Raw genomic sequence first — 27,633 nt, 5'->3', positions numbered from 1 at the left:
GAGAAGCCTGAGTGGATAAATTGAGTAATATCCCTATGATTGACTACATCATTAAACTAGTATTGCTGTTTCATTTCGGCAGCTGTCTAGATTCTTATATCCAGGACTACAAGTAGTGACAAATTTCAGGAGGACACTCGTAATATCTATCCCATTCGCCATGCTGGCCCATCTTAGAAAATCGTCCATCTTAGAAAATCCCTCCAGCCCGGCGCCACAGATAGCAACTTTCATCCACCCAATGTCCTTCACGGCATATCCTTCGATAGGGTCGTGACTATTGAGCTCCAGACGTATAGCCTCCAACCCATCGTCTTCTAAATATTCGGGATCGTGGTCGTCAAGTGACTCTGCTTTCCACCCGAAATAGATGTGGTCTCTTTAATATCTACATTCAAGAAAGTAGTCTTAATATCCACATAGTGGAGAAACCAGTCCAAAGCTATAGCAATTACATAGAAAACTTTGAAATATATAGGTTTTACAACCACGGTATAAACCTCGTGGAAATCAACATCCTTAATTTGATTAAATCCACGTGTAACTTGGCGGGCTTTGTAGCGGCCTATATCTTTATTAATATCAAAGACCCAACGTAAGGTAAGCGGCTTACAATTCGTCTTGTTTGACTTTCGATCGACTGTCTTCTAGGTGCCGTTCTTGATGTACGCTTTCAATTCAATGTGCGCAGCTATCAACCACTTCTCGCGTTCAACGTAGTTCATAGCGTCAACCCATCCATTGGGTATATAGCCGACGTCACGCGGTGTCAACTTGTTATTAATCGGAGCGGAGTCTTCGATGTCACCTTCTATAGCAGCTTTGTTGTCTGTGGCAGTCGCAAAGACAGACAGGATAACTTCATTCATCTGATCAGCAAAGACAACTATTTTAGATGGGTCCAAGCCGGCGCAGTGAGCAGCCAGATGCTCCAACATGGCACGGTTAGGCTTATGGATCCTAGTTGACCGGCGCAGTGGTGGTTGTTCAGGTTCCATTGATTCATGAAGCAGGTTAGGTAATGATGATGCAACCGGCAGATTTGGGTCCTGACCAGGCAAAGCTGGATCTATGTTTAGATCACCATCAAGCTGGATTTTCTCCTGGGTAGCAGATTGACGCCGGGCGTCCTGGGTAGGTTCAGAATCCACGATCGCAGGGTCCACCCTTGGGTTTTCCTCCGGCCCCACCTCCTTTTGTGCCTCCACTCCAATGTTTTTGACGCCCGCTATCCTGCCGGACAAGTATCGACTAATAAAAGACCGAGGATAGCGGACGGTGCAGCTACTTAGGAAGGCGGTAGCAGAAGAGGCGTTGTAACATTTTCTATGTCACTTGTTCATAATAACCCTAAGCTCCTCGAAGAAATCAAGAGTCTATTTAGTAGTATACCTAGGAGTATTATCGTATATAACAATTGGATCTTACTCCTTTCTTAGACGGAAGAAGCCATCTATCATGACACGTATAATATAGGATTCAATATATAGGTATAAGAACTTATAATGTAAAATTGAATCTGAAGTGAATCTGAATTGAATCTGAATTGAATCTGAACTGCATGAGAACCATAAGGAGCGTTTCTGGCTTTGGCATCCTATACGGTTTCAAGTCCTGGGCCAGATTTTGGTCCACGTGAACGAACTTGTCTATTTCCGTCTCCCCCCAGAAGAACCAGGAGCGAGAGTGGGCAGCGGGTCATCCATTCCCAGCCATAAGGCTAAGCAGCCCGATATGGTAAAAGGGCGTTGAGTGGGGTCCGGTCGGTCAGAGCAACGAAGGAATATGAATGGCTGCATAACCCACATGTCTTCAACCCCGAAATGCTCTCGTAGGTATTCAAAGAGCAAGTCATGATATCTATTCCCTAAGGATGGGGTCGATCCATCATCAAGCAGTGAAAACTCGTTAAAGTCGAGGGCGGATGATTCAATACAATACGCTGAGTTGATTGCAGATTCCTCAGTTTTCAAGGTTGGGAACTCGGACCTGGCCCAAGGTGGGAGGGATGAATGCCTAGTCTTAACAGGGCTGAATGATGGTCGCTTTCGCCGGTTCTGCTTTAATGTCAAAGTTGATGTGCTCGCCATGGTGATATTTCATCGGTATGAGATTAATCGCGGTGATAGAAAGATGGGACAAGAAACTAGACGTTATTGGCCAGGAAAGTGGGGAGGAAATCTCGGGAGCCACGCCCGAACTATATTAGTAATCAGCATCTGGTTGTGATGACAAATAATTCAGTTGGCCTCGCCAATGTGACTGCTAGCGGAGTAACGAGTATTCACAATCACGTCAGTTCTCGGGACCTGCCACGCTTCTTGGCAGGATACAATGGGGCGGTAATGGACGTGTTTCTAATCAATGATATGATTCAGAGGGAGAAACAATGCAGGTAGATTCGTAATGTGTGAAGTAGACAGGGAGGAGAGAGAGAAGGAGAGAGAGAGAATCTATCTACTACATGGATGTATCTGTCCCATGTGGGGCTATGTGCCTCAGGCACCCATGCAACCAACAGTCTCGCGTAGCTTTGGCGGCTTCCTGCGCATGTGATGTGTTGTAAGTGGAAGAACGTAAAGGCCGAAAAGGATGCCATGGGAAAGCCCCGATGGACGACCGGGTGGATATCGTCCTCTAGGTGAGCCACTCGCCCCTTTGGCCAGTTGACTTCCCACATGCCGTGCACAAGCGTGCCAATAAATTCCGGCGGTTGGGTTCTGGCCAGGGAATCTGGAAAAGGCCATTATCTCACTGCTGCGTACAGACAGACAAAAAACTTTCATTTGCTTTCTACAGTACAAGATTGGAATTTTCATATTCATAGTGTTTTTCATATACTATTTTTGCTCTCACATACATGCTGTATAGAACGCTGTTTTTATAATCAACATGATATTGGCCTCATGGGTTAAATAGAAAAATATACAACTAGCCAGGTGATCTCCTACGGTGAGAACAATGAGAATTAAATAGGTTTTTGATTGCTATTCTATCTTTATGTCTGCTATAAGCTTTGCAAGGTTGATATCTGATTAGCAATACCTTCTGAATAACTAGCCGTCAGGTCTACGCGTGGGTCGACTCGGACGTTGGAGTATCCGAGGAAGTCCCGGGTTCCGCGGACCCCCAGGGCTTCTTGGATCGATATAAGTATCACTAAATATCTGGAAGGTACGTTCTATTATAACCCTACATCACTCTTGTTCTAAGAAACAACAGCTCTAATGACGGATCCACTTCAGCTCGCGAATGCCGCAACCTTGGTTTCTCACAACTACTATCCACCTACCATACATCTACCCCAGTATGTGGACAATGAAAGCTCTGCAATCTCGATAATTATTCAATTCGGCTTTCTATGGGTAGCTGTATTGGGAATAGCCTTGATTATCATATCTCGTGTGCGACCGGCTGCTAGTCAATCAGATAAGCTTGCCTTTGTTTGGATGTGCCTAAGTGAGTTCTACATTCTCCGTTCTCCTTTACTAAATGAGACAGACCTTCGAGCATAAGCTTATCTATATATAACAAACCAGCGGGATTCATCCATCTCTTTTTCGAAGCATATTTTGTCATCAACCACAAAACGCTCGCAGGCTCCCAAGAACTATTCGGTCAACTATGGAAGGAGTATTCTCTTTCTGACTCTCGTTACTTGACATCCGATCCCTTCCTCATCTGTATGGAAGCTGTTACTGCAGTGCGTCCACATACCTCTGATTCAAAGATGAAATTTACATGTTACTGACCACCTTGCTAGTTCGCATGGGGCCCTCTTGCGTTCTGTATCGCATATTGCATTGCAGTACAGCATCCCGCACGTCATGCTCTACAGCTTCTGATTTCCGTGGGCCAGGTGTATGGTGATGTTCTTTATTATGCAACGAGTCTGCTTGAAATCTCGTACTGTCGACCAGAAGGATATTACTTCTGGTTCTATTACTTCTTCTTCAACTTCATCTGGATGCTTGTTGGTTGCTGTACGTATTTGTTCCCATCTGTGGTCTTTGATTTGCTGACATATTTTTGTTAGACTATGCGACGCAAAGCATTACGGAGATAACGAAGGCTTTCGCGAAGCTGCAAGACTTTGGGAAGAGTCAGAAAAACTTCAAAACGGAGAATGTCCTTAAGAAAGGGGACTAATGTGGAAGGAAATCAATCCTCTGCAAATCTGTAATGCCAATCTACCGCTATGTTGAATTGACGAAAATATGCCGGTTTGGCAATTCAATTGATAGATAATTATGCGATGTTTCACATCGAAAAAAGAATTTCGAAACGTGAAAATCCCCCATTGTCCCTCCGCATATTTGTTGGCAATTCACGGCAATATCGCAAACTCCAGTGTTCTCCTTGTTGAGAAAACTGATTGGGTTCGGTGGAGGATTTTTCCTTATATCGACTGCCTTGATGTCGTAGCTACGTGCTCCATGGTTGACTGCATGCGTGTGTGCAGCTGGCTTCCAGCCAACGTTGTTATCCGGGATTGGGGATAAGCATTCTAGCTTGTTAAGTAGAACAATAAACTATGATTCAGTTGAAGGAAACATTCCTAGCTAATAATACATCTGGGCACTCAAGGAGAAGAGGAAAAACAAAGCAAAGCGGGATGGATATATAGCGAGAATAACGCAGAGCCGAAGCAACGGGCAGAAGGATAACAAATAGCAAACAAAAGAAGGCTCAGTCTGCAGCAAACAATCATGCATGCATGCATGCATGGGAGTTCAACAATCGTCCTTCGACTGGCTCTCAGTGCTCTGTCTTCCACCGCGGCTACTACGGCCGCCACGGCCTCTTCTACGGCCTCTACCACCTCTACCTCCGCGGGTAGACTAGGCAGTATTTGAAGTGCCGTCAGCATCAAGCTCTACAGCAGCAAGCAGGGCTTTATAGTACTGTTCCACGTCAAAGAGTGTGATACCTTTCGGTTCCAACTTAGCGATCTCTTTAGTGATAAACTGAACCTTTGGAATCTCGGTCTTTAGTTCCCGAAGAACGATGCCAAGCGCGTAGAACGGGTAAGGTTGAACTTTAAAACGAGAGAGTACGTGATACTATCTCTAAAACTCAGTAAGGAAATCGTTCGCCGAGTTAAACTTTGAACGCTTTATATCGATGAAACGGTTGATCTCATTTAGTACGGTATCTGCTTTATAACATGGTTCGGGAGAAGTGAAGTTAATTTGGGGACGAATTTACACGGAAGCTCAGTTGCGCATAAGGTTGTTGGTCCGACGTTTATCTATCCGGGAAACAACGTGCTCAAAGGCCGTTTTTTGGACAGCATCAGCCAACCCGTAACTAAGGTGACCGGCCGGCATGCTACAAGAGCAGGTCTTGTCGTAAGAGCAAACCCCATCACCCTGTATCAAAAATCCAAAGCAATGACATGGTCAGTCCAAGCACCTCAATATATGTAATGGACTAGGTCTCTAGGGACTTACCTCGAGACAATAATCCAATGCTTTGCCACTTCGATCCACATCGGTTGAGAGCTGAGGCACTGTACTGTTGTTTTCAATGGCGGACATCGCAAACATTCCAACCGATTTTGCATGGTCTCTCTGGGAAGCACCATTCACGTTCGATCGTTTATTGGGGATGCGGTAAGGGTTCCCAACGAGAATAACCGACTTGACCGAGCCTAGCGCAGGAACGTCAAGTTGATCAAGTGCGTTGAGAATCAGGCTTGCGCCTTGAGAGTACCCAAAAAGCGCATAGCTCTGATCAGGGCAGTCACGAAGACCTTGATTTATGACATCCAGTACAAATTTCTCACCGCTAGTGGTGTTTTGATCAGCACCTGCTGGATATTCGACAGGCTGGCTAACACCGCCGGTTGTGTTGGCAAGTATGTCCTTGACCATAGTGTAGAACATGGTCGAGACCCCCTGTGGCTCAGCCGTACCACGAGCATCAATCAACTCTGTTTGTATGACAATGATCAGCAATCGCGATATAGATAGGAACGAGTTCAATTGGAGATCCACAGGACGTCCTTACTGTAGCTCGCGCATTTTCGAGCCTCTTCGGGGGCAGTGATGTTTGCATGAGGGAGCGAAAGGAAACCAGCATGTCCACAACGGCACTCGAATGTCTTCACAAGCGTTGCGCATGTAGTGTTGTGAGAAGAAGCCGGCGAGCTGGCGAAAACCGGGGCCAAAGTGGCGGATAGGACCAGAACGGAGAGTGAGATAACCTGAAACATGCTCGTTGGTGGAATGGTAGGAATATACTAAACTAACTGAGTCTCGGAAGCGCATGCTGCCCAGTATATAACTATCGCATCTTAAATTGCTCCATGAGAATCCTCGGATTTCTTACCGGATTTGGTTAAATATACGAGTCCTATACGAATCCATGTATGGAGTAGACCTTGTCCAAATATCTTTTCTGAAATGACGTTAAGTGGAGAATAGGGTGGAGATTCATGATGATGTCGTATTTCTTTCCTAGGGATACTAAAAAAACATCCAATTTTGAGTCCAAGCCTGCTCATATCATCATCCAATTTTGGGTACCTACCTAGGTGGGTAAGGTATTTTAATTACTGCTTAAGCCTCAAATTGTAGGTCACAGAGATCCTTCGGGGTATAGTTTCCATACTGAACAACCGGCTTTGTTACCAGCCAGGTCTTCAGAATAAAGAGTGCATTAAACGAAAATATTAAGTACAGAGAATAAAAGAAAAGAAGAAAAAGAATCTATAGGGATAGGACCATAAATGTTGTAGGGTGGGTCCCGTCCAGACAAACACTTGACAGATGCAAACAAACACCAAGGGCGGAATCATCTGGCAGAAGTCTCTACAGGCGGTCAACTGCGGCAGAACAACTGGCAGATCCAAAGGCGGAGACAACTGATGACCGGATCGTCACAGGCTTATCGAAATGTTTTTCGAAGAACCCAGCGAATGGAAACCGAGGGGTATTGTCCGTAGAGACTGTGAGCTCATTGATAATATCGTCGAGATGAGGTCCTTTGACAACGAAATAGAATAGATCGTCATTGTAGAAGATGTCACGAATAGCCCGCGCTTTGTGGGTTTGATTGCCGTATGTGTGAGTCTGATTGAACAGGCCAATACCACTGGATCTGGTTATTGAAAATGCGAAAGGTTGCATTCGCTGGACACTCAGCACTTGGGACACCATCCTCATTTCGCTTGATCGTGAGTCGGATGTCAATGCGCGGCTCGGAAAAGTCAGGGTATGACCTGAAGTGAAGTTTGACAACTTTATCGCCGTCACACCAATCACCCAGCTACTGGTCGTTATTGCCGAGCAAAACACACAGGAATGAGCTAAAGGCAGACTCTTTGAAGATAGGGCCACCTTCGATCTCGGCGGCGGTTGGGTTGGTTGCCATAATGAAAGGCGTTGATGGCGAAAGAAAGAAGAAGAAGACGAGATATTGATGGCTAGAGCAAGAAGAAGAGGTGTTGATGGCTAGAGAAAGAAGAATGAGAGGTGTTGATAGTTGGAGAAAGAAGAAGATGTATTGATAGATAAAGAAAGAAGACGAGTTTTGGATGGATGAAGAAAGAAGAGGTGTGGATGGATGAAGAAAGAAGGAGACGAGGTGTTGATGGTTAGAGAAAGAAGAAGAAGAGGTGTTGATGGTTAGAGAAAAGAAACACCAGTGAGGTGAGGAAACGTAAGGCTAATAAGCACTAGGACACTTGACGATGAGGTGGGAAAGAAGAAGAAAGAGAGATCCCGCCTGATATTTATACCTTGCAAGCAAACATCCAAAGTCATGAAAACTAATGTTGTAGTTATTATGTCTGAATACCTAGATTATAAGGTTCATAAAATTAATCCTTCTAAAAGGGACTTCTGAAGTAAATTCAATTTGAATTGAATTGAACTGAATCTGAAAAAGCGAGAACATGAAAGCGGAATGCATAAACAAAGCTCTGCTCTATCAGCACCAAGCATCGCTGGTATTCCGTGAATCAGTATATCTGGTCTCAAACTGGGGATTATGGGTCGGCCGACATCAAAGCAGCGTTTTTATAGTCCAGAAACGTTCATAGCTAACGGGAATTGCCGGCATCAGCGTTAATACTACATAGTAAATTTCTCCATTGGCCTTTCAAAAGAGAATAGCCCTATATCCTTATATCTGTGAGCCAAAACAACGCTGTAAAGAGAAAGATATAACGTTAGGAAAAATCCGCTGAACGTCATACATGCATGGGAAAACACAAGTGATGTTTTGATCTCTATCCTAGCTTCCTCGTAGTATAAAACAATCCTCCAATTAAAAAACAAGAGCCTTATTCAGTTGATCGCTGTTTGGGTCACCAACCGAAAGGAGCCAGGTGGAAATCCACATTGACGTCTGGTATCTTGGAAACATCGTCAAAAGCGAGGCGTATGTCATGAGACATTGCCTTTGGACCACAGCCAACCAGGGCGAGGTTCTTGCCCCCAGAAGAATCGAGGGCTCCAACATGACTTGCCACTATATCGCTGATGCGCGGCCTTCCGTGGTGGAATGTCGTTTTCAATGACCCATCCCCCGATTGCTTAGATTCCCCTTGATAGAGAACGTTTTTGGTCAAAATTTCAGCTTTGACCGACGATATGGGCGAAAAATCAGACTTTGTATCCCCTGAAGGTTCGAAAGGCTGGGAGACGTGCTCCGTTGGCGTTGAGATCTCATCATTCAACTTGGACGAGGATGTTAGGTAAATGTCCAGAGACAGTTCGACATCCTTTGATGTAAGCGCGTGCTCCCAGGTAGAGATATAGCGCTCGCGCACAAACTGATAGAGCCTAACGTTTCTAACAGCCCAAACAATTTTGATGGTCTTTATACCTGATTTCAGATATTTCTCCGAGCGAGGAGAGTCCAGCAGCTGTTGCATGAAAGAAGTCGCAACCGTGATACCTGCCCCTCCGATAATGAAGATGGCGCTTTCAGATTTCCATGGGCAAAAGCTTGTTCCGTACGGACCCTCGACAGATAGAGTTACCTTTCTCACGGCGGATGAAGCAGCCAGCTCGGACTCGGAATTCCCATGATGCAATAGCTGCCTTCGCAGCCTGGAGGTAAACCCGTCTCGTATGCTGACGAGGAAAATAAGTTCAGTATAGGACTCCTCGCCCGTAGTCACCTCATTCCAGCCGCTGAGCGTGAATGGATGACTTTCCCAGAATTTGACCGAGCGCCAACCGTAGACGTAGAAATAGGTCCCGGGACTCAGGGACAAACCCTGTCTTACTCGGGCCTTGATCAAGATGACATTGGCCTCGCTGTTATACTCCGCAGATGAGTATGCGGTGACTTTGTTCCAAATCAATAGTCGCAAAATTCTTCCAAGTCGGTCAAAGGACCAAATAGCAACACAAGGCCAGATGAAAACGACGTAGTCGGGCCCATCAACCATCAAATGGCTAGAGTACCCTCATGGTTAGTCATTTTCCCGAACCACATGTTTGCGGACAGTACTCACTACCACAGTGCAATAAGGATCAGACAGGAAAAACCTTGGTGCACGATCAGAAACAAGTCATAGACTGCGTTTCGGATTCCAGAGCTTGCTAAAAGGCATGTGAGGATTATCGAGGAGGCCGCCTTTTAAACCAAGTTAGCGAAAAGTAGAGACAAGATGAATTCTAGACTTGCAATAACTGCCATGAACCAGTCGGTATTTTTCCAAAGAAGAAGGAAATATTCCGTTCCAAGTTCTGGAATATTAGTGTCAGCTTTAATGTACGTTGAAGGCATCTGGAAAATCCAGCGGCAGACTCACCTAGGTTTTGATAGATGCAGACGCACATCCCATGAACAAACACTTCTAGACCACATGCCCGAGCTATCCAGCGGTGAAACATATTGAATGTAGCAAAGTCCCAGCCTGTCGCCCACAAGAGAAAGTTATTTCTTGTCGCAAAAAGCCACATCACTGGCAGATTGTTGATTGCCATAACTCCCGCCCTATCTCCAATGTACCGCCAAAGTTGTGTGGACTTCTGGGTGAAGCTTTTTAGGTGGAAATTAGCCAGTCAAATACTTTATTCGCAAAAGGTAGCGAGGCCAATTAATGTGATCTTACTAAAGGTTGTGTTCAAAAGCATGGTAGTCAACACACATGAGAACTATGTTGATCAAGAAGAATGCCGAAATCGTAATTGCACATAGTCTTGGGGTCGTAGAGAATCCGGAAAAGCGAGTCATTTGCTTGTTTTTCATAACAGGTGGTACGGCCAAGTATCGGAGGATGAATCCTTGCAATTTGTTGGTGAATGCCGAGCGAAAGGCAGACGAATTGGTCAAATGTCGAAGGATATTATTAAGGGTGCCGAAAAGGACTACCAGCCCCCAGAAACCGACAGTTGCATAGCTATAAAAAGGATCCACCGTCAGTAAAGTTGAGGTATGACAAAGTGGGTGGCATCTTCGGTTACCCATAATGCGTTCGTGTGATAAGTTGATTATCCCAATCAAACTAAAGACAAATTAGCCACAAGATAGACAGGAAGATAATATTGTGACTTGCCATTGTTGTATAAGCAAAGTCAAAAAGAGTTTGATCAACAGAAGCCGAGGTATTAAAGCTGGTACCAGCTTGCCTATCCTCATAAGTTAAGATAGGCCATGAGCTAACCTCAGCTTCAGTCACGTCGTCGACAATAGACCATGGTAGAATATTGACTCCCCCATCTCCCTCATGACTGATCAAGGCCTTTCCATCCCTCCAAAATTTCGTCTGCGGAGCAATACGTCCGCATGCAGATAAATGTTGACTTCACCTGGAGGACATTTTTGCATATAGCTGAATAGTAGTCCTCAGCGAGACTAATCCCGGAAAATTCGGTGCTAGACAGCGCGGTTTGGCACGCAGTTGCGCATACTGCATTCGCTGTCACCAATGCCACCTGATACAGAGAGCAGACAAGAATCAAATTTTTCATCGCGGTGTGTGAGTTTCTTTTCCTTCCACCGAGAAGATGGTGGAGAGAATTTCAAATTTACTTCTTGGGGAAGGATGGCATGTAAGCCATTACAAATGTTGCTACTTTTCTCTGCGGAAAATCGACTAAATGCTCTATAATCATCAATTCGTAATGGTATAGTCGAGAATACGTACCATGGAAGCCAAGAGAGGCATAGAAATGCCATGGCTGCTCAGGATCCACAGATTCACGGAGCGTCACCACCCCTTGTGGCAGTTGAACGCAGAATTTTCTGCAAGTAATCAGAGACACTGAGGTCTAACTACGAGTTGCATAGCCTCATTAAGGTGGGCCGATGGATTGGATCCGCGATAAAGTGACGAATAGAAGCGAGAAAACTTTGTCTAAGTTTTCAAGCTTGTTCCAAGACCCTGCCAAGCCTTGGTTCCGTGGTGAGTCTAACTTAATGGTTGTTAATCAGATTAGATGGGATCTGATAAAGATGACGGTGAGAAACAAATACAACCTTGGCAAGAGTTGCTAGTACACACCAGGATAATTCACCGACCCGCGCCTTGGCACTTGGCATCTTGGCTTTTGCAGATCTGGGAATAGCGTACGGAGGTTGTTGTCTTCGTCAGGATGCTTTCAGTCAAGTTCACCATATTTATTGTCAAAAGATGCAACAGCCTACGAAGACGTATGGGCCCCTTTTAAGGGGATTTTGATGCCTTGATACCTGGATCAGTACCGCTCTATACACCGCCCTAATACAGTGTACTGCAAATTGTTAATTTTGCTGAGTGCAGCGAAGCAAATAATACAGGTTGTGACAGAATCCGGGTTCTAGCTCGAGGATACTCAAAAAAAAAAAAAAACTTCTGAGATACCAGGGCCGCCAAGCCTGCTTATGTCACCATCTAATTTCCAAGGTTCCTGTTCGACCTCGGAAGTATCCCTCAGGTCTAGGGGCTGAGACATACTACAACATAGTGATTTCATGCCGGATTTGGAGGGTATCCGTAACTGGACCGAGCAAGTAAGTTTATGTTGTAGATTATATTTTCAGCTGAACGGCATAATAAGTTCCTGGCATCAAAGCCTTGCTGATACGAAAATATTCTGCCATCCGACCCACTCGGTGTAGGTAGTAATATTGTTGCCTTAATATGCCTGAATATTTGACGGCAGAAAATATGAATACCTGAATTACCATAACAGAGCCCTTAAGTAAGTAACGTGCTTGAAATCTATAAGGATGGATGGCGATTTGTACGGTCAGATTTGTACGGTCGGCATCGATGAGGATAGATGTCGATGAGAATAGATAGTGACATACGGCGAGGGGGCTGTGGAATCGATGAGATTGGGGGTTTTGAAATTGTTGAGAATATGGTATATATGAGAGGACTCAACGCCTAGAAACGGAAGATTGCAAAGATTTGTATAGTGGGAATAGCTTCAATATATTTATACGGGAGGCTTCCATTTGAGAGCTTCATTTACAATACACTGTAAGAGCGGTGCGAAAAGGCGGTGTATAGTCAGACATCATGAGGCATATTCAGACAGCAATATTAGCAATAATTAGTTTCCGACACCGGGCCGGGATGGACCTTCGCACACTGGGTCCTACTGGCCTGCTATCCCACCTGACGCACCTCCCTAACTTCAGCAATCGCCGATGTTACTCCCCACAGAAGTGAAATCTGGTTCATGTGCATGCCCCTCGCCTGTCGTCTGTCTAGCTTTCAGAGCGGCAACGTAGCAGACGAATTCGCAATCGAGGAAATTACCATCCGACCTTTACATTCTATAATTCTCCCTCGGACATAAGTCAAGTGATCGAATTTATTACTAACGTGCACACTCTATAGCTGGACCAAGTAAACTGGATATTACGGATATTCCGTCGATCAAGGATGATTGACCCATCCTTCTCGGTCAGCAACCCATGTCCCCATAATAAGAACATGTGTGTATAACCAGGCTTCCAAACTCTCGGAATATTCACCGCCGCTAACGGGGGATCTCGCCAAATCCATACACATCTGAAGATGCTCTATAACAGAGCTCTTACGAACACGGATATTCAATCTATTTTGAGTCATGGTGGCGATGCGACTCTTGCGCCGTGCTTCGTGGTCAATAGACATTAGCCATGCAGTTTTGGAGGAGCATATTTGATGGTCACTCACAGCTCGTCACTTGCTCCATTGTTTTCGGCGTCCATGAATGTAGGTCTGGGCTCAAGTCGCATAGAAACCATGATATGTGATTTGGCTGACAATATAAACTCTGAGGTTATTTCGTTTTCTGTTTTCTTCTAAATTGATATTCGAAGGGGGTTGTACCGTTTTTAAAATCATTTTTAGGTCTGCTCGTATTCGTTTTACCGACTGGCTATATTTCCCCGAGCCATGAATACTTCGCATGTTCCATAATTGACGTTATATGGCCCAAAGGCGCGAATATGATTTCGGGCCTTATTGTCTAGATGGTGCAGCTTCTAAGGTTCGGCATTGTAGAAATTTTAGCGGCCGAGCCACGCCAATCATTGGCTGCGGGTAAGAGCGTTAGTGTACGATTACGACTCGGGCGGCTCAAGAGATCCACACTATAAAACTGTCGTACTCGTACACTAAGATGAAACGGCGTAGTTCCAGATTCACGTGCGGCTGGTACGGAAGTAGTAGGTCGATCAATCGTCGATTGGTTAGAGACACAGCTGCGTGGCTAATTAGCCTCTTATGGATCATCACTATGCTATGAGAACTTCCTTTGTGCCGTATATTTGCTGTTTGATATGTTTGATTAATTTAAGTTCACTTGTGGCAAATGATGCGAACTTTATCAGACGTTTCGCATAGTATTCCCTTTATATTTGCAAGTTCTCAAATATATATATCGCACCTGGTCACAGTCTGGACAGCCAAATGAATATAGGAAATTTACTGTAATTTGGATTCTAAATGGAGAAAGCTTCGACCACAAGAGTATTTATGTTCTGTAAAATGATATGTTCGATCTGTTCACGCCTTGGGACTTCCTCTCTGCCAAAGTGGACAATACCACATGATGTATATAACCTTCTAACACACAAGATGCAACATAACTGACAAAAACAGTGCAAGAAAGATTTGTGCGTAAAGTTGCGAAGCCGAATTACCCCATAGCATGAAGGTTAACATAACTAGGGGTTTTTCCAAGCTCAGCACCAGAATTGAGCATTTTGTACGGCTTCCAGTAATGGAACAGTAGCTGCACAACAAGCATAGGAAGGGCGTCAAAGAGATACATATATACCTCACGTGAAATAAGATAGCCATCGTGTCCTTGCAAAAACTCTACCACCCGATACAGACATCGGAAGATGATCAAGGCAGCCATCAAGAAAAGGATGTGCAGGAGAGTCCCCCAAGGGGCCCCCAGGAAGCCTCCCTGTGCTTGACGAATTCGAAGCGCAAACTTCACGGACACGTAAAGGAAAAAGCCAAAAAAAAGTAGCTGGAAGAAGAGACCAAAAACAATGACTTTTTGTCCAGTACTAGACAGTCCAGATATTGCCATAAGGCCACCTCCACTGCATTGTAAGAGGAATGCAATGACGTCGCCGACAACAAATATTTTTGTCACTTTTGTGGGAGCAATGATAGATAAATCGGGACGCTTCGTGCAATATACAATGCGTCCGTACAACATGTAGATCGTCGCTGCATAAAGTGAAGGAGGAAGGAGGATCAGGAGTGATTGACTAATGTACGGAGCGAGGCTTTTTGGGCTCTTGGCAGAAATAGCGCGGCTAATGTATCCCGCAGTCATCACTAATTGGTGTCAGCAGGCTTCAAGAAGAGGGTGACTGTGATACATCACAGAATCCATGTATGAGAAGGGTACTGACTAATGGAGCCAATGGTGAATGCTGTGAAGAACCATGCCCTTGCCTTGAAAAACGCGTGCCAAATGTGAACTGCTGCGCTAGTGGCAAAGACCAGCGCAAAAATCACACTTGCAGCGACACTCGGATCATAGTTGTAAAGGGCAAAGTCATCATCGTTTGCCATTGCTGGGCTGTATAGAAGGGAACGAGTCGCTAATGTGGGTGATGGATAAAGGAAGAACAAATCTAGCTTGGATGCAGGAGAAAATAAAAGGGTGGGATTCACACAACCGATTCAAAACCAGTCACCCGGGCTATATATATTGAGAGAATTGGAAGAAAGAGAAGAGCAGCGGTTGTTTCTCAGGTAAAATAGCCTAATACGATGGAACTCTATCCAGCTGCCACTAGGGGCATCATCAATGGGGCTATAATTCCCTCGCCCGAGCTGCTAAAGTTAGAGTACGAATACGAAAGCATTGCGACCAGTACGGAGTACCCCGCATGTTTACTACTTTCTACTGTTAAAGAATAGGGAGGGTGCGAATAAGAAATCTTTAAGGGTGTGACTATAAAAATCAGGCTGAAGTACACCAAGGGTCCACTTGTGGGGCATAGAGTCCTAGCGACGGTACTTTATCGTTAGTGTACGAAAATACGAGAATGAACCAAATAAAGTTCAACACAGAGAAGAATATAAGATCAAACAGGGCCGTACGATTTTACTTTCGTTCATTCGATATCTTGAATCCTCTGCCTTATTTGTCCTTTCAATATAATAAGGCAGCAACTGGTGGAAAAGAAAGATGTCGACTCAGTCCAGCAACGAAACTGCAGCATGGGCTTATTATCGATACTCTCCATCTCTGATCGCGGCTACCATCTTTACGGTACTATTCGGTCTAACTACGTTTGTACATCTTTACCAACTGGCCAGATTTCGCGCGTGGTTCTTCATTCCGTTTGTCATAGGCGGATTCTGTAAGTGTATCTCTTTGTCCCTTCATCGCGAGCCGGCCGGGAAACAAAACTGATATGATGATTTTCCTATATGCAGTCGAATGGGTTGGATATGTTGGACGCATCCTATCTAGCCAAGAGAGTCCCAATTGGACCATGGGCCCTTATATCCAGCAAAGTCTGCTCCTTCTGCTTGCCCCCGCACTATTTGCCGCTTCGATTTACATGATACTAGACCGAATGGTCCTACGTCTCGATTCAGAGAAGCTCTGCATATTCAAGAAAAAATGGTTGACCAAATTCTTTGTCACTGGAGACGTGTTATCTTTCTCAGTTCAGGCAGCTGGTAAGCGAAGAATTCCTCATCGTTTGGTTGTTCCAGCAAGGTATTAGACTGACTTGCATATACGGGACTATAGGTGGCGGAATTATGGCTGGTGGCTCGTGGGATTCACTTCACTTGGGTGAAAAGATTGTCGTCGCAGGCCTGATTATTCAGGTTCTCTTCTTCGGCTTCTTCATTATCACAAGTGCAATATTCCATATTCGCCTCCGTAAATCACCAACCCAACAGTCACAGGCGCTCTCGGGTATATGGCATAAGCACATCACGGTTCTCTATGTTGCGAACATTCTCATCATGATTCGTTCCATATTTCGCACGGTCGAGTACGCCATGGGGAACAACGGATATTTGCTCCGCCATGAGGTTTTCTTATATGTCTTCGATGGATTGTTGATGTTTGCAGTCATGCTATTATTGAATTTCATTCACCCAAGTGAAATGCTCTCCCTCTCGCGGGGGAAGTACTCATGAATTCATACACGTCTGCCATTATTGATCTATGAGGTATCTACTGGATTAATGCTATTTACGCTTTCCTTTTTTTTTTTGTTCGAGTATGGGTACAAGGGTTTTACGTTCAATGCAAGACAAACATAGTCCGAGTATATGAGAGAAGTCAGGACTGGTTAGGTGCACCGTCCGGGCGCCTATCGTTTGAACGTATTTCATGTCTTTTCTAAGGTAAATTAGTGGTCTTAGTTGGCCTAAGTTATCCACGCCAAGCACTATTTAGTTACTAGAAAAGGCTAGGCTAAGCATTCTTTCAAGGCACTATAGGTAGTGGCGCACACATACAATGCCGTGAAGACCACTGGACTAAATAAAATAACTTCTTTTTAGTATCCATAGGTCAACTACAACTATAACTTGCAATTTGACCCCCTATTTGCGCTTATCCAGCAGTAATTTCAAGGCTGCATTTTTCAGTGAAATTAGAAATACCGAACCATGGAAATAATTGCCGAAAGGGGTAATCTTGATGCCTGGATCCACCTGGGCAGGTGGGGCGACTTATGTAATGTAGATCTTATCCATGGATTTCACTACCCTAACTCAACATTAAGGACTGAGGGCTCGACTGAAAAATCACTTCGGTATATTTCCACCGTGCAAAGCCCCGCCACGTCTTATATAATCCCACTTTACTTCCCGACGTATTTTCCTCTACATAGCTTCCTGTTGTTGGTGCGATTTTGCCATGCCATCACGACGGTCTCATCGGAAATCTCGCGATGGATGCAGTCCTTGCAAACAGCGTAGGGTCAAGGTACGCAAATCTTCTACTTTTTATTGCACTATGCATATAGTGTCTTGTTCAATCACTGACAATATGCAGTGTGACGAGCGCCGCCCTGAATGTACGAATTGCACGAACCGAAATACTGTGTGCCAGTACGCCTCTGAAGCTTCCGTGACGTCAGCCCGCTCGAACACCGAAGAGTCTTCTCCTTGCTCATTGCCGATCCATCCTTTTCATGCATCCGCTCAGACACACTCGATATCTATTCCACAGGGTCAAACATCTATACCAAACAAGCAGGCTGAGAGTGCCGCCAACATTCCACTAATATCACGCCTTAATATTCGCGACATGGAGCTTCTTCTCCACTGGTGCTCCTCGACTTACGCGACAATGGCACATACCACAGAGGTTGAAAATGTATTCCAATTTCTCTTGCCCACGGAGGGCCTGACATATCCATTTGTGCTTCATGGAGTGCTAGCATTGTCTGCGCTTCACATCGCACGTACAGAGAACCGAAGTGACCGGCCGAAGTATTTCTCTATTGCCTTGGAGCACCAGAATTGTGCACTCGCTCTATTCAGGCCTGAGGTTCTTTCGCTCAATTGTGAAAACAGCAATACCCTGTTTTTATTTTCCGGTATTCTCTATCAACTAGCGTTCGCAAAGGGGCCGTGTTCCCCGTTTGCAGAGACTTATGACCCCATTCATGACCTTCTTCAAGGGTTCGATCTATGCAGAGGGCTCCGCGAAATGACAGGGCTCACATGGCACTGGGTCAAAGAGGGGAGAATTTCAGATGTGCTCTTCCGCGTGGATGACAACAAGATATGGCCACTTTCTGATCAAGTCCAGGAAGCCTTTTCACGTTTAAGCCGTTTAAATGAATATTACGGAAAGGACGTCGGCACTCATGACACAGCCTGCTATGCTTCTGCTATTAGCTCTCTAACAGACTTGATGGAAATATCCCAGGGCAAACCACGTAGGGCTGAGCTGGCGTTGAGATGGTCATTTAACCTCACAGACAAGTATGTGGACTTGTTGAGGGAACGTGACTCAATGGCACTCGTTATTCTAGCACATTATTGTCTCTTGCTTCATAATGGCAGGCGCCAGTGGTGGATGGAGGACTGGAGCTTGCATCTTGCACGTTCTGTTTGGGGTCTTCTTGACGAGGATTGGAGACCATCAGCGATGTGGGCTTTGAAAGAAGTGGGGCTCGAGGTTTGAATGTAAATGATTATCCAGGTCTATGATACCTTCGAAGATCAGTGGGGTGCTGAGACTTTGAAATCCGCCCCTAAAGTGGCTACTGACTGGACTGGACTCTTTCTCCAGCCTGAAACATGAGCACTGAATTTGAACAGCCATCATTTCCGACTACTAATATACCTCTACATATAATGAACATTTTGCGATAATATCAGAATCTTCCAGGTATTCCTGGTATGGCCACTCAACTATTGTGCATGTCTTAGTGATCGGCGTTGAGCCTTATAGAGTCAACCAAATCTTTGTGTCAAGATGTTTATTCATATCAAGACTCCTGAAACTCGATCCTGGATTCTAAAAGGCATTGAAGTGCAACTGTGCCAGTATATTATCAAAGACGTTTGGCTTCACAGAGTCTCGTTCTAGCACTCCTTCTGTGGTCAGATGCATACAAATATCATTTCCAAGAACAACTAAGAACTTGTTGACTCACGACTGGACCACTCCATCAACAACAGAGGCAGCAGGTACAGCACTCGAAGCACAGAAACCCGGTGCAACTATAGTTTTAATCAGCAAAACTGAATTCGAGAGGTTGGTGACAGGGTTCTACTAACACTCCACAGCAAATGTCTGCCCCTTCGCCACCACCACGCAAGTGTAGCTGTTGCATCTGATCGGGGGCACTCTAAGCAAATTTAGTCAGTGCCTCCAGTAAAGAAATGAGTGTTGTGATACAGGCTGCTGGTCGATAACTCTTTCTGTCACAGGGGAAGGCGGACTAGAGAATTTCTGTTTGGCCATGCCCCCAGAATAGTGTTGCTGCGATGCTGCCTCCTGGCGTGAGGACTTGAGAATGCTGAAAAGGCTTTGGAACATGTTGCTAGAGACTGTGATATTATCGATTCTAACTCGGTAGAAGAGGTCCGAAAGTCTGAAGAGTTATAGATCGTAAAGGATACTTGACAGAGGTAGAAAAGGGGAATAAAATGGCTTATCCATCTACAGATTAGTCACCTCAACTGCGATCTAAACATTGACTATTGTACTGGTTTTTGTGTGGAATGGCTTCTGGATGGATGATGGGACCGGCGGAGATACATGCAATTCCCTTCCTGTAATTAAGTACAAAGGGAGCTATTTGCCTCGTCGGGTGGGTCGATGTGTCTGAGATTTACAGTTAGTGTACGAATACGAATGATGTGAAATCTCTATTCGGTAGCCACAAGCTTGGCAAACGCTTCGTTCAGCCCTGTCCCTTCTTGCCCTGGTGGTTTTACTAAACTCTAGAAGACTGAAGTGAACAGCCAACCATACTCCCGCTAGTTACCTACCAGACATATATGGCCTACAAACCTACTTACTTACTTCTTGGCTTCGTGCGTGCAAAAAGTAAAGTGATACGTGAGGAACCATAATCAAAAATATATATCGCAGTACTCCGATAGGGGGAATCGAACCCCCGGCTGCCGTGTGAGAGACGGCGATGTTAGCCACTACACCATATCGGATATTGGATGGAAATTGTTTTAGATTTAGCCTTGACCTTCTTGGCTTAGTTCTCTTTGTCCCTCCACGCCGCCGTACGTGGTTATATAAAGTCCCCTTGCCCCCCCACCCCCCCCAATACCCAACAATCCAGGTCATTTTTCTTTTCGCCCTCGTCTCCCGGTAATCTCTAGGTCCTATAGGTAAGGCATTTTTTTGCTATTGATCCGGATCACTAAGCTCCTGAACTCCGTTACCCCTTTCCGGTGTGACTCGTCGACTCTTCTATGATCCCGCAATTGCAATCTACGCTGGCCTCCCTCGTCCGGCTCTGCTTTCCCTCTTAGCTCCGACCATTACGCTCGAAACAACACCTTTTCCTCTAGTCTACAGCACTTAATTTGCCGGTCCATCATTAAGCTTTATACATATAGGCGTATTCTCTCGACAATTTCAGGACAGTTGTCCCTATACAGCGGGTTGTATATATGGCCTAGGGCAGACTTGCCGCGTCAGAGTCTTGTCAACCTTGGTTGGGCGTGTGCCTCTTTACTAGTCCAGCGCTTACCACCAATTCACCCCTATATTTACCGCTCCATAGCAGAGAGCTTCTTCTCTTCATCGAAACCTTCTTAACTTTCCGAGATCCGCACTTTCAGCGCACTGCTGGGTAGATCCCTAACACTACCGTATTCCCTATATCTACTTTTGGAATACCCCTTAATCTTGATACTGAAGCTCCCAGTGTAATAGAATTCGCAGAATATTATGCTACTCCGCCTTACCGTATTCACCCCAACTACCGTACACATCAAGATACGGTAGTTCAATGGTAATTTAGCAAAATACCGTGATCCACCAGTATTTTAGACCGTTACGGTAGGATCATGGTAATTTTGAGGTATTTTTCATACGCGCGTTTCCTGGATGGGTAATTCTTATCTTCATTCTCTATGTACCGGCTGCCCAACCGACCTGATTGAGCACTCTATCGATCTGATTCCAAACGCCCTCCCTGTCAAGGCTAAGCTACCAAGACTACCAAGATACATCCAAGCGGAGAAGAAGTTTACCTGCGAAGGTTCTCCAGATACGGAAGAAGCGGGGGTTCTAGCCGTGATGTCCTCGCAGTGGGGAGCGAGAATTCGATTCCTTGGAAAGGAGAAAGGGTCTATCATCAACTTCCGAATCGTTTCCAATTTCATCCCGATTAGCAAGTGGACTATTGGGAACGCTTATCCGGTCCACAGCTTGGACGAAGTCATCGACATTATCCTGAAACGAAAAGCATATGCTATTTCTGTGCTGATGCTTCTTGTGGGTATTGGGCGATCCTCATCCGTAGGCGTGTCGATAAAATAACGGAAAACAGGTCTATCAGTAGGAGCTCGAGTTGCTCCATGGACTTTTACGGACAGGCCACAGTGGATCGTCTCCATTTTGGGATATTAGACCCACTGTCGGTGCGACCTGCACGGAGGATCTTCAGGCATTACATGCATAAAGACTCGGCAGCCGAGTAGTGAACTGGGGGCCTGTGCGAAAAGGTGATCGGAGTCCCAGCAGGACAATCCGGCTCTCGCAACCAAAGAAAATCCCAAATCCAATCATCTCAGCCGGCGGTGCCAGTGACTTTATCACATGGGTTTGCCCATGCCGCCTTCAATCCGCGTCTCGATATAGCTGAGAGCAACGTTCTTGGACTTAGCTATTACCGCCAGTTCTCTGGGCAACCTGGAACCGCGCCGAAGAATCAATTCGATTCGATTCATTTGACTGCATCGATGATGAAGGCAGTAGATATTCAGCAACTCGGCGCTCTAGCACATGACGATCTCGTAATACTGCCTGTCTGTCATGCAGTGTGAGCAGAAATCGGATCCTTGCAGCATGTTAGCCTGTTTCGTTTGATTTTGTTCTGCACGAATATGAAAAGGTCCCGTGGGGCTGGGATTGGATGGAACAAGACTTTGGGCTCCGGGTTTGCCGTTGGTCGCATGTTTGCACAGGGCTGGTTCGATGATAGTGGATGGGATGCTATTATGATTCGGGAATAATTCAAATCTCCAGAAATTCAAGGGTTGAGCGTAGTATGTCTCCAGTTTTCATCCTAACGGTTTCAATTCCGACTAAGTGTGCTCGTTTCGGTTATCTGCGGAGGCTCTCATGAAGCCCATTGGCTGGTAAGACATATTGGACGTTTGCCTGAACGAGGTCTCAGCCTTTCGAGAGTAGTTTCAGCAGAGCAAATTCGTTTATCTCAGTGGTTATGGGACAACCCACAAAGCGAATCCTTTAGGCCGTCAACATATCCTTTGGATATCTAACTCCCAGGGTGCCTCAACTGACCTACTTTAGCACAACGGTCATCACATGGGGAACATCATGATTTCATGGAGAGGCCCGCTGTTAGAAGAAATGAAAGGGGTCTGATCAAACATTTTCAGTTCCGGGGAGAGAGGAATCAGTAAGGGTGCTTGGAGAGAGGCAAGCGAAGAAGAGAACGTCACATGGCCTTCGAGCCTCAGATAGTAAACGACGTAGCGGTATGACATTCGGCATCAGGATTTGACAGAGCAGACTCACTTCAGTGCCTTGGGTTCATCCCGCCCGTCATTGGTGCCCAGCTAACGTCGACTTCCATAACCACCGGTGCGCAGCCAACCAATCAGCCATGTGTTTCCCCCGAGCAGTATAGTCGGACTCCTCTGGCTCGTGCTCTCTGGCCGTTGCTCGGCAAGATTGCGTTGTCGGCGGCGGTGAATTTGGGGGAGTTGAGGATAATGGCGCTGGCCATGGTCTCGGTGTAGGTTTGGGAGTATCTTCCACCAAGTCACCCATTTGCTTTGTGAAGCGAATCTTGCGTACAATTCCCTGTGTGATAGAAACAGAAAATTAAATTCATCTTGGTCGATTGGTATCGTTGTCTGGGTCAGGCTGGATCGGAAGCAATCCAAGCGTAGACGCAGACCAAAGCTGGAATCCCCGCCCCTCCTCCAATAGAGACTGTCATCACCGCACCTGACTTGGACGCACTGTAAATGGGATTATCGGCCCTGAAGTTAAAACGTGACAGAGTTGGAGTGTAATGAATGAAAACTTGGAAGTGATTCACGGTTGGAGGCCCATGTCGCTTGCTCGTCGCCTCGCATGCGCTTGCCGTCGTAAAATTTAATCTCGTAAGAGAGTATAGTATCGTTTCAACGAAGCTCATCACTCCCCGCTATCATCCGCGCTGAGAGGTCGGTGACGAATGGCGTTTGGCAATGTCCCCGGGGGAAAGCCATGACCTCGTTGGTCAGATGAGGATTCTTGGGTAGAGAAATGGAGAATATGTGAAAGGCGAAGACCAGTCAGAAGCCAATTCCACGATATTACGATCATAGACATTGAAGAGATGATCGTATCAAATAATGCAACGAAAATAAGAACGTCGAACCGGGGACCTACTGTCCCCCATCCCCTGTCCCGAACCGAAAGAGTGCCGATTAAGTTTCTCCAACAACGGCGCGTGACGGCACACACTTATCGCTGAGCAGAGCTACATCCAGGACCACTAGCCCGGAAGATAATCATTGGGAAAAAAGAGAATGGGTTTTATTATCTGTCAAGGTAAGCTTGAGGTGAGACTTCACCCACACATGGATTATTGAATTGGAATCATAGATATCCTAATGATAACCTAAATAAATATTCGGAGACACATAAGAAAGGCTCTCAGGACCTCATCGACTGTAAAAGATACCCAGTCGCTCCTCGATGTTACGCAACCTATAATTAATATCACGAAGAGAGATCTCACGCCCCAAACGATCACACGTAAGTCTCGAAAACGCTTCCCTCGCATCACTCAATTCATTTCGCATCATCTGTACCTGTGCTGCCGCTGGCGCGAAACGCGTGTTGATTATCGTAAAGATCACGGAAGTCAAGGTGCAAGCTACTGAGAGCACTGTCGTAATCTCAGTGAACCAAGCAGGGGGCGTGGGTGTTGGAGGGGCCTTCGGGCCCACAAGCGGGGAATCTCGAAGGGATCTCCCTAAGTCAGATTATTAGCATTCACTCCTTGATAAAATCTTGAACTCATAGTAATGCTCGACATCCTGCTCGAGGAGAGAACATCCTTCAAGTACAATGTAGGATATTCCCTTAGATATCAGGAGGAACCAGTCATGTTCATCCAAGTCGTCTGATTGGAAAGCTGTATGGGGGATGTTGACTTACAGTTAGAAATGTCCTTGTGCTCACAGATCTCTGACAGCGTGACAATCTCCGGCAGCACCTCTTTATGCTTGTCGCTAATTTGCTCTGATGAAATTGCATCAGTAAAGGTTTTGTGATTCCTAGATTCTATTTCCTAGGACCACTTCTTATAGTCTTTGTTATGTACGGGCGACTAAATATGCCATCCGACACATAACCCTCTCATTGGTTATTACCTCACCGTCTAGTTCATTACTGCCTTCATGAAGCATTTACTAATTTTAACTTCTCTTTTATTTATATACTATACATTATAATACGATACAATTCAGATTCAGTTCAGATTCAGTTCAGATTCAGTTCAGATTCAGTTCAGATTCAGTTCAGATTCAGTTCAGATTCAGTTCAGATTCAATTCAACACGGTACTTGTCAAGTGAGAGTGGATCTAAATTATTGCCTGGCAATATAAACCAATGAGAGAGTTATGTGTCGGGTGGCATACTTAGTCGCCCGTAGTTATGCTCGATGAACATTTCCCCAAAACGACAAGGAACTTGCATCGGGCACAGAAGCTATACACAAGGTTCTAGGGAGTAGAGTGTCTTGAAAGTCATCACATACCAAACAAAGCACGGTTGTTGTCACAGAAGTCAGCGAGGCTGACCAAGACCGACTTCAAGGGGGCGGGTTGAAAACGCCTTTGCGCGGGAGAGCCATATCACCTAAGCATTGAATTCCTGTTAATACTGCAGAGAAAACACGAAATGGGGCGAAGAGTAGTCCTCACCAGGCCCAACATGGTCAAAAACAACACGGGGTGAAGGTAACGCATGACGGTGGCTTTATAGGAAGGTTGAGTGCGCTAGACTTGGATGAAGCAGAGAAGTATCAGGTGCGCGGAAAAAAGAAAAGAGGGAAAGATTTGTGGGATGCGACTGATATGAGCTGGGGAGTAGGGGGAGCTGTTCCACATTGGGCCATTGAGGCAGTTTTCCATTGTCGAGACCCGCCCATTGTCACTTTCACCTATTTTCGCTTTCACCTATTCTGAATTGTCTCTATTGTTAATTGTATCTATTGTAAAGCTGGGGAAGGGCGATGCCGAGTGCGACCTTAACGACTACTATCTCATGAGCTGCAGACATATACATCTGTCGGGAGCACTTCGGAGCTCCTGATTGGTCAGGTCCGTCAGGGTTGATAGATGTAGTCACGGAGAGAGTTTCTCTCTCTCCTCTCTCTTTCTTCTCTCCTCGTCTCCAGAATACATGACATATGCTACCCTACCTTGCTCTGTTCTTCTGATAACATCCGCAAAAACACTGGCAATAATCTTGACCAGTCGGTTCACTATCTCATCCACATATTCTTTTGGCAACAATGTATGGTGGCGCGAGCAAAAAGTGGTCGCCGTTCCACCCATCCACCGCACCAGTGGCAGTAAACAAGCACATGTCAACTTCGGTTGCGGCATTCTGGACAGCGAGAGGGTCAATATTCAACACCCAAGATCCTGGCCCTCGTGGAGACAACGATGAGCCGCCGGAAACTTCAGGCACTCCCGACGCCAAGAAAAGCCCGACATTGGAGTCCTTAGGACTGCCCTCAACGTGGATTATAACTTATAAGTCTCTTCCTCTTGGTTTACGTTGGCAAAACCAATCCCGAAACATTTGTACCAGAAAACAGTGACTCCTTCCAAATCTCGCAAAAACAAGGAAATATATGAGTCATCTCAACAGGAACCAGTTGACCCGTGGACCCGTGGACTAACCTTTGGAACTCCAGCATCCATTGATGGCATCCATGGCTATATGGGGTTTTCCAGCGACTTTTATTACCGTCTAATGTGTCATAGTTGAATTCCAGGCATCAGCCCCCTCCAGCGTTTCCTGATATTCTTCCTTCTTTAATCAATCAACTACTTTTCTTGAGCTCTTTCATTTTCAATGACCTCAAACAATATTTGTACACACCTCCAACTCAGCCACTTACCTCGGTGTGTAATCTTCGCAGTCCCCCCTCTCAAGCAAGCGGCATATGCCAAGCACCATGGGCATGCTGCACCTCTTCTTTCACTCCTCTTTCTTGGTATCCCGATTCGTGGGCCCTAAACGAAATTCATTACCTGAACTTCCGGTCGAGGTCTTATTCCGAATAACGGAATTTCTCTCTCGTGACGATATAACATGCACCTCACTCTGCAATCATCGACTATTTGCTCTTTTAAAAACCAGGGAACCTCCTTCGTTACGAACAAGACGAGACAAGCTAGCCCTTTTGACTCGCCTGGGGCGAGATCTCCCAAAGTTCTTCGCTTGCTATGCCTGCCATATTCTCCATAGGCACGATACTTCAATCGACTTTCTTCCTGGGCCTCGATGCATGATCTTATTGCGCTGTCCTAGAGAATCAGCACCACTTTACCTTCCTTTTCATCAGCTATGGTATTCCGGTGACCGTTGCGCTTATTATTTTCACTTCACACACTTGCAACTTCTTATGATGAGGCTCTATCTTGGCCCAGAATATGGGATCGGCACCGAGGACATTTTTTACACAGAAGTCCAACTCCACAGTCTCCAGCCTGGCACTCAGGTGTCCCTTATCTCTTCCGTTGACGCAAACATATGTTCAATGAATCCTAATCTCATTCTGAGAGTCCAACAGATCATTTCGGTTGATCGTCATAAGCGATACCTATTGTATCGATGTCCACGGCCATCAGCCAAAAGATCTATGATTCCTCCGCACAGCATCACCATCTGCAATCATGAGAAGAACCGGGACATTGATACCTGGGTTAATCAGGTTGTGAGCGCCCATCGTGCTGGAGAAAAAGCCCCGTCTGTCTCTTTTGCTTGTCGCCATTGTGGCACCGAGGCTCTCCTCGAAATGGTTGATTTCGAAAATCAATTGGCTCTGGTCATTACAAAGTGGATAGGCCTAGGTGCTGGTTTAACCCCGGAAGATCCTCAATGGCGGAACCATAAAAAATTGGGGTTTTCACCCATGAGGTCCACAGAAGGGGAATACACTAAAGATTCCGCGAAAGCAAGCGCTCGAGCCTGTTTCGAACGTGCGTCGACGGAAAGCTTACTGTCTCGCAACATGGCGTACCTCAAAGATCAGCAGTTCAAAAAATGCATGATCTACAATTCCTTGCCATCGTTTGGGGGTTATGATCCTGATGTATGGTATCTATGGGGTAACCATTCTAAAGCTGCAAGACCAGCCACCCACTGACCAGCTCTCCCCTCTTTCTGCACCTACCGTGATAGATGATTATTTCTTTGCTATCTACCTTAATCGCGCTATATTGAGTACAATGGACCTGGGAGGCTTGAGCCGAAACTCATTCGACTTCAACTCCATTCTAA

General features: G+C 45.6%; 12 protein-coding genes across 12 annotated transcripts; 6 read left to right on the top strand and 6 right to left on the bottom strand.

Annotated features, from left to right (window-relative positions):
- Nucleotides 1-647: 647 nt before the first annotated feature.
- On the bottom strand, nucleotides 648-998 carry N7516_010016 (Reverse transcriptase RNA-dependent DNA polymerase; the record flags this gene model as incomplete). Its single annotated transcript, XM_057222735.1, has 1 exon — nucleotides 648-998. The coding sequence occupies one exon, from the start codon at nucleotides 996-998 to the stop codon at nucleotides 648-650; it is 351 nt and encodes a 116-aa protein (XP_057069956.1).
- A 651-nt stretch (nucleotides 999-1,649) lies between these two features.
- N7516_010015 (uncharacterized protein) lies at nucleotides 1,650-2,090 on the bottom strand (the record flags this gene model as incomplete). The annotated part of the gene is made up of 1 exon (XM_057222734.1): nucleotides 1,650-2,090. One exon carries the CDS (start codon nucleotides 2,088-2,090, stop codon nucleotides 1,650-1,652), a length of 441 nt encoding a protein of 146 aa, XP_057069955.1.
- A 1,137-nt stretch (nucleotides 2,091-3,227) lies between these two features.
- Nucleotides 3,228-4,149, top strand: N7516_010014 (EXPERA domain-containing protein; the record flags this gene model as incomplete). The annotated part of the gene is made up of 4 exons (XM_057222733.1): nucleotides 3,228-3,459; nucleotides 3,540-3,703; nucleotides 3,764-3,983; nucleotides 4,037-4,149. The coding sequence occupies 4 exons, from the start codon at nucleotides 3,228-3,230 to the stop codon at nucleotides 4,147-4,149; spliced, it is 729 nt and encodes a 242-aa protein (XP_057069954.1).
- A 1,067-nt stretch (nucleotides 4,150-5,216) lies between these two features.
- On the bottom strand, nucleotides 5,217-6,217 carry N7516_010013 (uncharacterized protein; the record flags this gene model as incomplete). Its single annotated transcript, XM_057222732.1, has 3 exons — nucleotides 5,217-5,372; nucleotides 5,454-5,935; nucleotides 6,013-6,217. The coding sequence occupies 3 exons, from the start codon at nucleotides 6,215-6,217 to the stop codon at nucleotides 5,217-5,219; spliced, it is 843 nt and encodes a 280-aa protein (XP_057069953.1).
- An 812-nt stretch (nucleotides 6,218-7,029) lies between these two features.
- On the bottom strand, nucleotides 7,030-7,377 carry N7516_010012 (uncharacterized protein; the record flags this gene model as incomplete). Its single annotated transcript, XM_057222731.1, has 2 exons — nucleotides 7,030-7,225; nucleotides 7,304-7,377. 2 exons carry the CDS (start codon nucleotides 7,375-7,377, stop codon nucleotides 7,030-7,032), a joined length of 270 nt encoding a protein of 89 aa, XP_057069952.1.
- A 937-nt stretch (nucleotides 7,378-8,314) lies between these two features.
- On the bottom strand, nucleotides 8,315-9,406 carry N7516_010011 (uncharacterized protein; the record flags this gene model as incomplete). Its single annotated transcript, XM_057222730.1, has 1 exon — nucleotides 8,315-9,406. The coding sequence occupies one exon, from the start codon at nucleotides 9,404-9,406 to the stop codon at nucleotides 8,315-8,317; it is 1,092 nt and encodes a 363-aa protein (XP_057069951.1).
- Nucleotides 9,407-14,081: 4,675 nt separating this feature from the next.
- Nucleotides 14,082-14,980, bottom strand: N7516_010010 (RTA1 domain-containing protein; the record flags this gene model as incomplete). Its single annotated transcript, XM_057222729.1, has 2 exons — nucleotides 14,082-14,740; nucleotides 14,818-14,980. The coding sequence occupies 2 exons, from the start codon at nucleotides 14,978-14,980 to the stop codon at nucleotides 14,082-14,084; spliced, it is 822 nt and encodes a 273-aa protein (XP_057069950.1).
- Nucleotides 14,981-15,584: 604 nt separating this feature from the next.
- On the top strand, nucleotides 15,585-16,573 carry N7516_010009 (RTA1 domain-containing protein; the record flags this gene model as incomplete). The annotated part of the gene is made up of 3 exons (XM_057222728.1): nucleotides 15,585-15,777; nucleotides 15,854-16,102; nucleotides 16,176-16,573. Coding segments are annotated over 3 exons (840 nt in total), but the record flags the coding sequence as incomplete, so codon positions are not given.
- Nucleotides 16,574-17,432: 859 nt separating this feature from the next.
- Nucleotides 17,433-18,578, top strand: N7516_010008 (Zn(II)2Cys6 transcription factor domain-containing protein; the record flags this gene model as incomplete). The annotated part of the gene is made up of 1 exon (XM_057222727.1): nucleotides 17,433-18,578. The coding sequence occupies one exon, from the start codon at nucleotides 17,433-17,435 to the stop codon at nucleotides 18,576-18,578; it is 1,146 nt and encodes a 381-aa protein (XP_057069948.1).
- Nucleotides 18,579-20,975: 2,397 nt separating this feature from the next.
- Nucleotides 20,976-21,410, top strand: N7516_010007 (uncharacterized protein; the record flags this gene model as incomplete). The annotated part of the gene is made up of 1 exon (XM_057222726.1): nucleotides 20,976-21,410. The coding sequence occupies one exon, from the start codon at nucleotides 20,976-20,978 to the stop codon at nucleotides 21,408-21,410; it is 435 nt and encodes a 144-aa protein (XP_057069947.1).
- Nucleotides 21,411-22,558: 1,148 nt separating this feature from the next.
- Nucleotides 22,559-22,858, top strand: N7516_010006 (uncharacterized protein; the record flags this gene model as incomplete). Its single annotated transcript, XM_057222725.1, has 2 exons — nucleotides 22,559-22,594; nucleotides 22,640-22,858. The coding sequence occupies 2 exons, from the start codon at nucleotides 22,559-22,561 to the stop codon at nucleotides 22,856-22,858; spliced, it is 255 nt and encodes an 84-aa protein (XP_057069946.1).
- Nucleotides 22,859-25,633: 2,775 nt separating this feature from the next.
- On the top strand, nucleotides 25,634-26,026 carry N7516_010005 (uncharacterized protein; the record flags this gene model as incomplete). The annotated part of the gene is made up of 2 exons (XM_057222724.1): nucleotides 25,634-25,863; nucleotides 25,996-26,026. The coding sequence occupies 2 exons, from the start codon at nucleotides 25,634-25,636 to the stop codon at nucleotides 26,024-26,026; spliced, it is 261 nt and encodes an 86-aa protein (XP_057069945.1).
- Between the last annotated feature and the right edge of the window lie 1,607 nt (nucleotides 26,027-27,633).

Source organism: Penicillium verrucosum (assembly GCF_028828655.1).
Source record: "Penicillium verrucosum strain IBT 35672 chromosome Unknown utg000004l_segment0_segment0, whole genome shotgun sequence".
In the NCBI taxonomy this organism is placed as follows: Eukaryota; Fungi; Ascomycota; class Eurotiomycetes; order Eurotiales; family Aspergillaceae; genus Penicillium; species Penicillium verrucosum.
The sequence above is the reverse complement of the archived record's forward strand: the minus strand, read 5'-3'. Positions and strand labels throughout refer to the sequence as shown.